Source organism: Lygodium microphyllum, chromosome 2, assembly GCF_053477565.2.
Source record: "Lygodium microphyllum isolate KBCC chromosome 2, Lygodium_microphyllum_v1.1.10, whole genome shotgun sequence".
NCBI lineage: Eukaryota > Viridiplantae > Streptophyta > Polypodiopsida > Schizaeales > Lygodiaceae > Lygodium > Lygodium microphyllum.
In genome coordinates, this window is record NC_141136.1 from 156,057,179 (window position 1) to 156,069,466 (window position 12,288).

The 12,288-nt window shown below is 41.9% G+C and overlaps 1 protein-coding gene across 1 annotated transcript in view; it reads right to left on the bottom strand.

Moving 5' to 3' along the window:
• ACD1 (Pheophorbide a oxygenase family protein with Rieske 2Fe-2S domain-containing protein) overlaps positions 1-12,288 on the bottom strand; it is a 63,270-nt gene that overhangs the window by 30,625 nt on the left and 20,357 nt on the right. Inside the window, exons 4-5 of the mRNA XM_087700154.1 lie at positions 2,836-2,972; positions 2,567-2,726 (exon numbers count right to left, since the gene is read on the bottom strand). Coding sequence (XP_087556280.1) covers positions 2,567-2,726; positions 2,836-2,972 — 297 coding nt within the window. The remainder of the gene's footprint in view (positions 1-2,566; positions 2,727-2,835; positions 2,973-12,288) is intronic.

Here is a 12,288-nt window from a genome sequence, read left to right on the forward strand (position 1 = left end):
GTCTTGACCACCGTAGCAGATTAGGGCGCACTTATGACGGATGGAGGTCGATGGAGAAACCCCTAGTGTCCATGATATCCAGGATGATCAGATATAAGGTCTCAATGCCACATGAGATCATCAGAGCTGAGCTAGCAGCTACACCAATTGTGGTAGAGGCCCTCACCCGATCGGTCACATACATACATAGCCTATGGGACTCACCCACACACATGTATGCACGGTTGGCCCTTAAGTCCTCCAAGCAGCTTGCTAGAGAGGGTGATACTTCATGTTGGTATGCACAAATGTCGGCCTGGTTTAAGCTGCGTGGCTTTAGCATGGACAAGTTACCCCCCTTCCAGTACTCCTTTCATGCACCATCTCTTGATCTGAGCAGGTTAGAGATTCGCAAGATCATCAAAATGGATCTTACCCAGTTGGATGTCAGGTGGACATGGTTAATGCCAAGGCAGGAGCTAAAGACAAAGACGGCTTTCTACCGCGAGCATTTCCTTCATACTACAGATGATTGATTTATTGCTCGCCCGAGATACATGGACACCCACCTTTCCCATGGGATTAGATGTACTATTGGCCAGTTGCACACCTCCTCACATCAGCTAGAGATTGAGACTGGCAGATATAGATCCATCCTATCAGAGGAGCGCATATGCCAGATATGACAATTAGAGCCAGAGATAGAGGAGTATTATATCTGGCGTTGCCCAGCGTATTATGAGGTCCATGGTCGTTTCCACTATCTTTTTACAGATGGATTTGGACCACTATCCAAAATCATGGATTTTACAGATCAGCAATGCCTTGGCCTCTTTCTTCTTGAGATACGATGGCTTCATGACATGCGCCTCAGGAGTACAGCTGCTCCAAGACACCGAGACCCTCCACAGAGGCAGCTCACAGACTTCTTTGCAAAGGAGACTCAGAAGACTTCAATACAGTTACAGCCATAGTCCACACAAGAGCCTCTCTCACCGCCACAATCCACACACAAACAAGGAGTACTAATTGATCGAGCCGTTCAGCTTAGCTGATCCAAACGTCCTAGGCCTCGACACAGACACCGGCGACACCTTCATAGGCGGATATAGGGATTATTGCTTGGGCTAGAGCTAGGCCCTCCATACCCACATGAGATTGTACCACTTGGGGCTCATTGTTACTAGATAGAGCTCTATGTTTTACACATAGCCATAGTTAGTTTCCTTTCTTGTTTTGCTTTGTGCTACATATTTTGCCCAGACAGTTGTACCATCATACACATGATTGTAACTCATGGTCTCATAGGTCATTTTGGCCTTTGTAGACGTTAATATATCATTTCATTTCGTTTCATCTCTCTCTCTCTCTCTCTCTCTCTCTCTCTCTCTCTCTCTCAATCGAGTGGCTACCCTGGTAGTATGTCACTTATTTTATCAGCCTCTCTTTTTTTTGTAAATTTATCAACCTCTCTCTCTCTCTCTCTCTAATTGTAAATGATAACATAGCCTGTGACAATGTTGATTGACCCAACAGTGTAAAGCCAAAGTTTAAGGTTTGTGCAATGCATAAAATACTTCTCAAAATGACAAAATTATGTATCGATACACATCAAAACATAATTGAAAGATGGGTCTTACAAAAGGATTAACAAATTATGTTGTAATCCTTTATTACTCTGCAATCATCATTCTGGTTGACACTTCCAAAATTTCTGGTGGGCAATACTGAACAGTAACCTTAGCATCATAAATTATATAGTATACTGTAAGGTACCAGACAATATTGTGCAGCACTCATATACAACCCAAGAATTAGAACTGCCGAATCGAATTGTACAGAAGAATTTAACCAGGATTGACACTGCTTCACTGAAACTATGCACATATGGGCCACGAAATAAACTACTCCACAAATAGGTGTATGTTTAGTCACAACAAATAAGCAGGGCCTGTATCCTGGATGAACTGTGTCAATTTTCATGGGAACCATTAGTGAAAGAAGAAGGGGATTAAGAGCGAAAAGGATTTTCAGAGGCATCACAGTCCATACAGCATGGATCTTACATATAGGCTTAGTGGAACGACAATGATGAGCTTCACTTGAATCTTTGCAGAAATCGACTAAGCACCAACTCTTTAAATGGTGACCCACATCTAATGTGGTTGAAGCTCCCTTAACTAGATAATTTATGGTTGCAAAACTGAGTTTCATGCACACAGGTTACCCATGGTTGACTGAATCGACCTTCATGCACTTTAGATGAAACCATAAGCACATTGCAGACTGGAAGCCCTTAGTAATGGTCAAAGATGACGAGCAAAAGATCTTTTCAAAACAAGTGTCTAACAGCACAAGTGGCACACCAGAATGGGTGCATAAAAACTGAGATGAAAAACTATTAACTTATGACACAAACTAGCATTTAATGTAAAAGAACCAAACAGAGAATAACTTCAAAAATATGTTACTACACAGTTATTAGGAAGTGAGAAATAATCAATTACATACAAATGCAAAAGTTCAACAACGCCAAAACAGTCATTCATGTAGAAAAGACTGATAAAGTGGGGACAATGCAAAATACCTGCCACCAAGAGGAGCCAGGCATAAGGAAACGAAAAAAGTTCCGTGCACTGCAGACAATAGAACGAGTCTTCCCAGGAGCCAAGGGAACATTAAATGAGCAAATCCAAACTTCCCAGATCTTCTCCCCAAGAAAAGGAAGATTCACAGGAATCTCTATCCTACAATGCCAATCCAGCATAATGGTATTGACATGCAAGTCAGGAAGTAGAGAATTTCATGCACCCACCCAAAAACTAAAAGAAAAGATATATCTTAATACCAGCTTACTTGTTTATTGCATAACAGGGAGCAAGAAACTGTGCAGATATTTTTGGAAAATCAGAGTTTGAACCAGAATATCCCCATTCACCTGAGGATTGTACTTTGAAGGGTAAAGATTTTGCTCTGTCTCTTCTTCCAGTGACCTGAAAAATCCAACCACAAATTTCCAAGAGTAAAAACATACGCTTTGCACTTTAGGCCGAAGAATAAAATAAGACAGAGACGTTTCTTTTTTCCTTCAATGGTGACTATTATCCATAAAAAGATGATGCAATTCAAGTCCCTTGATTAAATCAACCTAGCAAAGCAGTCATATAAATGGTGTTGAAGCACATCCAAGGATTCCAATGGCTGCAGCTCCACAAGAAGAGTAGAAATCCTGCTTAATTGTCTGCCAACGATGAGAAATAAGTGACTCCCCTGAAAATTCTTACATCCATAACCAGGGACTCTCTCCATGAACAGAGTCTCTGTCTGTGACCTGAAAATCCTTATATCCATAACCACGGAGACTTTCCATGACCCAAGCTATTGTGAGGGTGCACAACGGAAGAGGAAACGTGAACACAGAGAGAAAAGGGAAGAGAAAGACTGTAATGGAAGAATAGAATGGAAGAAGAAAATCTGTGCTGAACTCTAAAGGAATGCTGAATATAGGGAGGACTGATCAGTCCCCACATGCAGCCCAAGGCGTTAATGAGGGCACCAGATCAGGCTAATGACAGATGGCAACACCAGAAGACAGAGGAGCACCCGGATGTCGAAGAGTGCTGAAAACCTGCAAACGACAATGACCAGCCAGGGAGAAATGCCAAAAATTGGCCAACCTGGTCAAACAAGTGCAATAAATGCTGGCCCACAGCAATAAAATAATGGGAAAATGCTGTCACCATCATAAATCTGGTTGCCACAATTTGTGTGGTGTGAATGTATTGTAAAACCATTGAAAAAGAAATGTAGGCTGGAAATAAACCTCAGCCAATGTGAACACCTAAAAACCAACTAGAAATGAGATGCATGCTCTAGAAGAGCTGCCTCCCCCATCAAAACACACAACAAACATGTGAGAGCTCTTAATGTCCCTAGATGTGACAACATGCCGAAGAAGATGCAGATCCAAGGGATGCGATGGAGGAAATACAATTATTGACCATCTTGGATAGGGTGGCCTTTTCTTTGTGGTATTCTTTTTATTTTCTTTTTTTTTTAAATGATTCCTACTTCTTTTTAGTTTTAGAATTTATAATTCACATTGTCTCACTCTCTTTCTTTTCAAATTTCACCTCTAAATCTCTATCCTTTTACACCTATTGTAGTGACATCTTAGATACCACCCCTAAAAGAGATGATATTCTCTTTTTGACAAAAAAGAGATGGGAGTGGATGAAGCAACCCATACATAGATTCGTGGCACTCTTATATCTTGCCTTCAAAAAACCCTCTCTTCATGGATGCCAATGTCCTTGCTGATCACAATATTTTGCTTCCAAAGGCTTTGGCAAAAGAGCACCATGATGTCTTCCTCCAAGAGCTCATTAATTATAACAATCAAGGGGGCACCGCTTTCGCATCTACCATTTGTTGGAAGCGGGAATCATTGGTAAAGCCCCTTTTTGGTAGAGGTCATTTGGCTACAAATTACCCCACCTCCAAAGAGTGGCCTTATGCATTCTTACAGAGGTTTAAAAATCTCTTCTCTTGTTTTATTTGATTCTAGTTATAACTTACAAGTTTGAAGTTTAAACTTATTTTCTCTTCATATGGTTTAGGATTGTTTGTCGAGTGCACGTGAGAGATATTGGTCCATCTATTCCCTCGTTAACACTAAAATTTGTAATAAGCTTAGCACGCGGCAATTGAAGCAACTAATTTATTGTCTCTCCAATTTACACATGCTACACAATATGCATGAGATGTTTATGACAAGACAAGTATCCTATATCCAATTTTTATAATTTTTAGTTTACAACTTTAAAGTTTATTCATGAATTATGAAATATATTTAGAGAAGTTTCATTTGTTTGATCTAAGTTTTTCACCCTTTAAATGTATTGGTGAATATGGATTCACTGAAGCTCTCCACTAGCACACCTACAAGTGAAACTTCGAGGAGGTGCAAATATTTAGGGAGCTTTATTTGGATCTCTAGAAGATAGATCAGCAGGTCTCTCGCACTCCTGCATGCCGTGTCCTTGTTTTATTTGCCCTCACGCGAGCATGACTAGCATCTGATTCCAATCACCTAATTATGATTTTAATTTTTATTTTTATATTAATTTTTTAAAATATATTTTTAAAAAATTATCGAGATAAAAAACACCCCTTGATGTTGATATCAAGAACATCGCGATCAATGTTGATCACTCGTAACAACATCGTCAAGCACTAGATGCTTGGCATGTCATTTTTTGACTAATATCAAAGGCGAGCTACCATGAGGACATGTATTTTTGTAACCTCACTTAGCATGTTGATTAATTTTTAATCACATGATTAAGTAAATGTTGCACATGTGAGATACAACCGGGGTTAGAGTAAATTTACGTGCCCGAGACCCAAGAAAATCACGGGATGTCAAAGGCAAAAGTTACTAAAGGTTATGCTGCACAGGTACTTGGTGGTATCCAATGCCAGTTGTTGGCCTAGGTCATTCATTTGGCCATAAGTATCAATTGGTGACACTAGAGAAGTGGTGTTTAATAGTATCTAACGCCAATACCTAATGCCAATCTGATGGTTAAAGATGGCGCAAAGACACTCGGGAATGGAAGTTGCCTTGCCAACTTAATTATTGGCCAGTCAGATTATTTTTCAGGGCATCGAAATAATTATTAGATTAATTTTCAGTATTTAAATACTGAAAATTAATATTTAATTATGGATAATGCTGGAAAAACCATTTGGGAAGGCTACCACTTGTCAAAAATGCCCATGCAAGACTGAAAAACGTCTTTAGAGGTTGGAGAAAGGCATTTTGAGTGTATTCAGCCTGCAAGAGAAAGGAAGGAGATACTGCTGGTCTGATTTGCAACCATTGGAGGACCTTCTGAGGTAGCCAAGGGCACAAGAAGACCAATTAACAATAGATAACAACATCTACAAGCTATTGAGACATGGCAACAGCAGTAAATGACTAATTTTCTTTAGTTATTTGCATCTACAAGCTGTTGTGGCAAGGTAGCAGCTGCATTTGACTGATTTTCAGTCATTCTTCGCGACAAAACTCTGAATTTTCTCTCTACAGTTTTCTCTCTCATCTCCCAGTCATTTCACAGCCTTGCTCCGAAGATCTCAGCATTTGGACCCTTGGAGGCTAAGCAATTGCAAATTTCTCTACTGTAAACCCTAATTTACAGCAAAAATTAGGGTTTAGCAACAACCTTGGGAAGCGTGCCAGAAATTGGAAGCTCCAAAACTTGGATTCAACAAGGCTGAATGTAAATTTCAACTAAATTCAAGTGAAAGACTAGCCAACAATTGAATTTGGGGCATTTTCCATCTCCAACAAAGCGGGTGAAGGCAAATTAAGTGCCCAAATCAAGGGGAAAAATAGATTGAAGACTTGCTGGTCACTTTGGACAACAAGGGAAGTTTGGATTGCAAAGGGGATCAGGAGAATCCCATTGTAAATCAACTTCTTCTTCAATAAAGCTAAAGAAATACCGAAAGGGGCGCCAATTTTGGGGCCAATCGGGTGTGCATTGTCCAAGATCAATAGGTAAATTTGTATTTTCAGATTTGCATTAATTGTTTGCTGCTGTAATTAAGTTGTAATCACAGATTTACCACCCATCCACAGAAGGAAGGCTGGTTACTTGGTTCCATTGCCAGGATACCACTGAATCCCTTGATTAGGTGGGCCCAAGGCACCCAATTGCAAGCCAAAGCTTTGTGCTAGTGCTGATTTTTACTCTCAGATGAGAAATTACAGCAATATGTCTTCATACAGTAAGATGTATTCAAGCAATGATGATGCCTCTCAGTATGCATGGTCACATGGGAACGAAGGAAATGCAATGCCTGACCTTGGACAAGGCTCAGACCATGGACAGCAAGCTGAAAATGTTGCTGTTGGGCAAGATACACGGCCTTCAGGGCATAAGGAGGCTGATGACCAGCAAAGTGAAGAGGAATTGGATGACCAATTCAAGAATCGGATGAGGACAACAGCAAATCTCTATGTTGAATTGGCAAAGGATCCTCAATTTACCCAATTTTTGAATGCTCCAAAGAAGGACAGCAAGGCAAGAAGAAGAAGATGTCTTCTACACCATCGGGACAGCAAGATGCACCAAAGTTAATGCCAAACCCTTCATTTGAAACTCCCAAAGATGCTAATGAAATAAAACAATTGGTACCTATGGGACAAGGAATGCAAATGCAAGGCCATCATGAAAGTGCCAATCCAATGGATTTTGGACAGCCGGACATGCATGCTATGCTAGGGCAGCCAGGATATTTTGGTGGAAGCACAATTTTTCATGCTATGGTTGGACAAGGACCGCATATGGGAATGTATGGCACAAATCCCTATGGTACCCTATGGTATACAGCAACCAATACATGGTGTGCAAGGCCCAATGTATTCGCGTATGGCTGGAAATATGCAAAACCCTATGTATGGTAGCATTGACTTGATGCCTGGGGCACAAAGTAGCATATTTGGTACTACATCTCCACCCCCGAATGCTTATGGGACTCAAGGAATGAATGTTGGTCATGCAAATGCTCCGTTTGGCGTTGGTTTTGATGTAAATTCAGCAAAAGTACCCTTTTTGCAGCAGTCAATGTATGACAACTTGACACCCAAAGGGGCAGCAAAAGACTATGATGAGGGTGGAAAAGGAGTGAAGTTTGAGTCCTTCAACGGTGTACAAGATAGGCTGAAAGCTTTGACTTTCATTCAGCAGTTTGATGCAGCCTATTCAAGGGGGAACTTCAAGGAGTCCTTAAAGATTCGAAAGGCAGCCACTTTCTTGAAAGGGAATGCATTACAATGATGGTCCACTCTTTTGATGCAAGGTAGAGCACCGTCTATCACGAGGACGTGAAAATTTGATGCTTTGCTTATGTTTAATTGACATTTGATTAAAGGATTAATCAAATGTTTAATTGACATTTGATTAAAGGATTAATCAAATGTGCAATTAAAAGATGCACATGTGTTGCACATGTGAGGTGCAAGCTACTTTTTTACAGTTGAAGGCCGAAGGACCTTGTGAAAAATATGGATGTCAAAGGTAAAAGTTGTAACAAGTTAACACTTGTTAGATTCTAGGTGAATTTTTGTGTCAGTTTGCCCCTAGAACCATTAATTAGCCATTAAGTGTCAGTGTGGTGACACTAGGGACTAGGCATTAATTAATGGATTAATGCTTGTCCAAGGGTCAATTAATGCATGGGACCACTTTGGGTTGCAAATTGTTGGGTATTTCACTCACACCTCACTTACGCCTACGCTCACATCGGAGTGTCGGTGATCAGTAGGACACTGGGGCACTTTTTACTCTCAGTAGGAGAGGTTTTTTCCCCCAAACTTATGGTATTATTTCGTATGTGCTTATGACACACACTCACGGGCACTTACCGTATTCAGGTGTAAACACTCCCCTACAACCCCAAGGTTTAAGGGTTGCACCTTGTACTTTCAGTTTACACTCTTTCAATCTATTGCATTGAGTGTCGTGCTTCACTCTCTACTGTCTACTGTTTTCTGTGCAGAGCTTTGATCCTACCTCCACTCTCACATTTGGTATCAGAGCAGCACTGGCTCTGTTTAGCTCAGCTCCGTTCAGCATTCGGGACTTTCTGCTCAGGTCCAACCTCAACCTTCAGGAGACGCCTTGCTCCTCTGTCTGCACCGTCAGTACCCTGCTCGTCACGCCCAACACCAGTGCCCTGCCAGTCTTCAGTTGCCTGCGTCTGAGGCAAACGCAGCCCCTGAGCCGCCCATTCGCCATCTGCCACGTCAGTCCAATCTGCCCCGCCCATTAACTTCAGTCGTCAACCAGCCACTCATCAGACATGACACCGCCAGACAGCCCATCAGCTATTTCGCGTCTGAAGCGCCGCCAGCACCCGTCGACTGCGACCCTGTGCTGTTCGCCACGTCACCCGTCAGCCGTCAGCTACGACACGCCACTGCTGCACCATCCGTAACCCGTCAGTCGCCAGCGCTATGCGTCAGCTTGCCTACGACGCCTGACGCCAGTCAACCAGTACCCATCAAAAACGTGTCTAACGGCTTTGCGTTTTTTTTTTGTATTTTTTAAAAATTTTAATCTCTTGCAATTTCTGCAAACAGGGGTTCTTACGCAACAGGCACAACATCCAGAAATGTGTCTGGGACACATTAAATGCAATTTCAGGACACAGTCATCAAAATTTTTGGGCCTTTTATGTTTTCTGGGAACATTGGCATACGCACTGCAGTTACAGTCGCTGACAGACTGTTTTGGCAAACCCAAGGCAAGTAAAATTTGGGGATTTTGCTGGTACAGTGTTGCTGAACACTGATTCCACGTTGGACTGCGTGCATAACAGACAGATTTGAAAGAGTGCATCTTTGTACACTAATTGTAGAAAGTTATTTCCTGCAATTTCTGAAATTTTTCAGATTTCCAGTGAAGTTCTACTTCGACATTGCTCTTTTGCATTTTCGATAATTGAAAAATCATGGCAAATCAGGGAGGAGATGTTTTCACCTATGTATCCAAGGAGGACAGACTGGATGGAAATAACTATTCACTTTGGTCCTTCATGATGAAGAATGTACTTGTGGCCAAAAATCTTTGGGATTATGTCAGTGGAGAAGAAGCTCGACCTAGAGTTGTGGCTCCAGCTACTCCTCCTCCAGGAGGACGTGCACCACGAGTACCTTAGCCTACTCCACTTCAGCCACTTTCCCAAAGAACAGTAGCTCAAAAAGCATGGGATACACGGGATGCACAGGCTTTGTCGCTGATTGCATTGGCAATTCAACGGTCAATTATCCCCCACATTCATTCAGCAACTTCTTCACGAGAAGCTTGGCTAACTTTGAAGCAGATGTTTACAGGCAAGAACAAGACTCGCATCTCTTTCCTAAAGAAAGAGCTAGAGACATTGAAAATGGATGAAGGTGATTCTATTCAGGATCACTTGAACAAAATTCAGGACTTGCGAAAGCAACTCGTGAATGTTGATGAGTGCTATTCAGATGCACAGATAATATCCACCACTTTGAACTCATTACCTCCTTCGTACTTGGCTTTTCATACGGCCTTAAACCTCACAATGAGGATTGCCGCACAGCCGATCACTTTTCTTCAGTTAGTCAGTTTGCTTCTAGAGGAGGAGCAAACACGGAGGAATAGTGGTGTGGATGCTATAGCCTCTAAGCAGGCTTTTATAGCTAGACGGAAGGGCAAAGGCAACCAAGCGAAGAATGCTCCGCAGAGTTCTGGGACTTCTGGCACATCCCAGGCAAACAAAAAACAAGGGGGGACACAAGCCAAAAAGGAAAAATGCCATTATTGCAAAAAGCCCAGCCACTACATCATTAAGTGCAGAAAGCACGTCGCCAAAGAGAAGAAAAAGGAGTCAGGAATGGTTGTTTCTGATGCTCCTTCCACTGCTACTGAGTCCGCGTCCTTTGTTGCAGACAGGGACTATTGTTTTTACACATGCACTTATGACACCTCTTGGGCAGACCGAGCATTTAGCTCTACTGAGGATGCAGACACTTGGTTTTTTAACAGTGGTGCTTTTAGGCATACTACATCTCACAGAGATTTATTTGCATCTGTTCATGCAGCTCCAGTTGGCAAGTCTGTACAGTGTGCCAACAATGCATCATACCCTGTTAGAGGTATTGGGAAGATTGTGCTCACAGCCATTGATGGCTCTATCCTCCGCTACAAGATGCTTTATTTGTGCTAAGCATAAAGAAGAATTTGCTCTCTATCTCTTCTTTGGCACGTTGCGGATTGCATGTCACATTTGATGATGACCGATGCATGGTTAGAGACAAAGAACACATGACTTTGGTCTTGGCAGGCACTTTATGTCATGGGTTATACGAGTTGGATGCTCTTTCAATTGATCAGTCAGCATACTTGGCATCCACTCTTACTCCTGCTATGCTAGGATGGGGCATGTGAACTTTGGCAGCTTGATGCTCTTATAGTGTACGCAAATGCTAGATGGATTACCTCTACTAGAGAGACCTCCTGAGCACTTATGCGAAGGATGTATTTTGGGAAAAATGCATCGTTTTTCGTTTCCCCGTGATGTTGCTTTTAGAGCAACAGCCAGGTTGCAGTTAGTGCATTCAGGTATATGTGAACCTATGCAGACAAAGTCATTGGGAGGATGTTACTATTTTGTGACTTTTATTGATGACTTCACTCGATTTTGCTGGGTCTACTCTTTGGTCAAAAAGTCAAAAGTGTATGATGCATTCTTGGCTTTTCTTGCACTTGTTGAAAACCAGTCTGGTTGTAAAATTAAGACTCTCCATTCGGACCGAGGGGGGGAATACATATCCTCTATGCTGAATTCTTTTTTGAAGCAGAAGAGCATTGTCCATCAGTACACTATTGCTTATACTCCACAGCAAAATGGGGTTGCAGAGAGAAAGAATCGGTCACTCATGGAGATGGCCAGATGTATGCTGAAGGCAAAGAGCTTGCCTCACAGTTTCTGGATGGAAGCTGTCACGTGTGCTTGCCATGTTTTGAACAGATGCCCCACCAAAGCATTGAAGAAAATTACACCTTTTGAGGCTTGGAACAGCCAGAAACCTTCTATTGGACACTTTCGTACCTTTGGGTGCCTTGCATATGAACATATTCCAAAGGTACTCAAGAAAAAGTTGAATAACAAGGCTGTCAAATGCATTTTTATGGGATATAGCAGTGAGAGCAAAGGCTACAGACTCTATGATCCTGTTTCTAAAAAGGTGTTTGTCAATAGGGATATACTATTTGATGAAAAATCAGAATTGTCCCTGGCTGGTTTAGATACATATCAGGCTGCCCGTGATGTATTTGAAGGGCTGCTGCCCATTATATTTGGTGATTCAGCTGGAGTTTTAGTAAGTGAACTCAATGTTCAGCCAGCTACTCCTTTGGAAAATGCAGAAAATCAGCCATTGGCTGATCTGAATATTCAGCAAAGTGCTGAAACTGAAATTCAGCAAGAGCTTATGCACAGTCAGGAGGCAAGACAAATGCCTAGATGGTATTTACAGACTATGAAAGATAGTCATTTGGATGCACCCATGGCTGGTCGTACTCGAAGGCACTCGTATGCATGATACTGCACATACCATGGAGTTTGTTATGGCAGGAAGCACCTTCGATGATGAGGAGCCTGAATGTTTTGAGAATGCACAACAGAGTGTGCACTGGATGGCAGCAATGAAAGCTGAATTGGATTCTATCACTAAGAATCAAACATGGAATTTGGTGTCTTTGC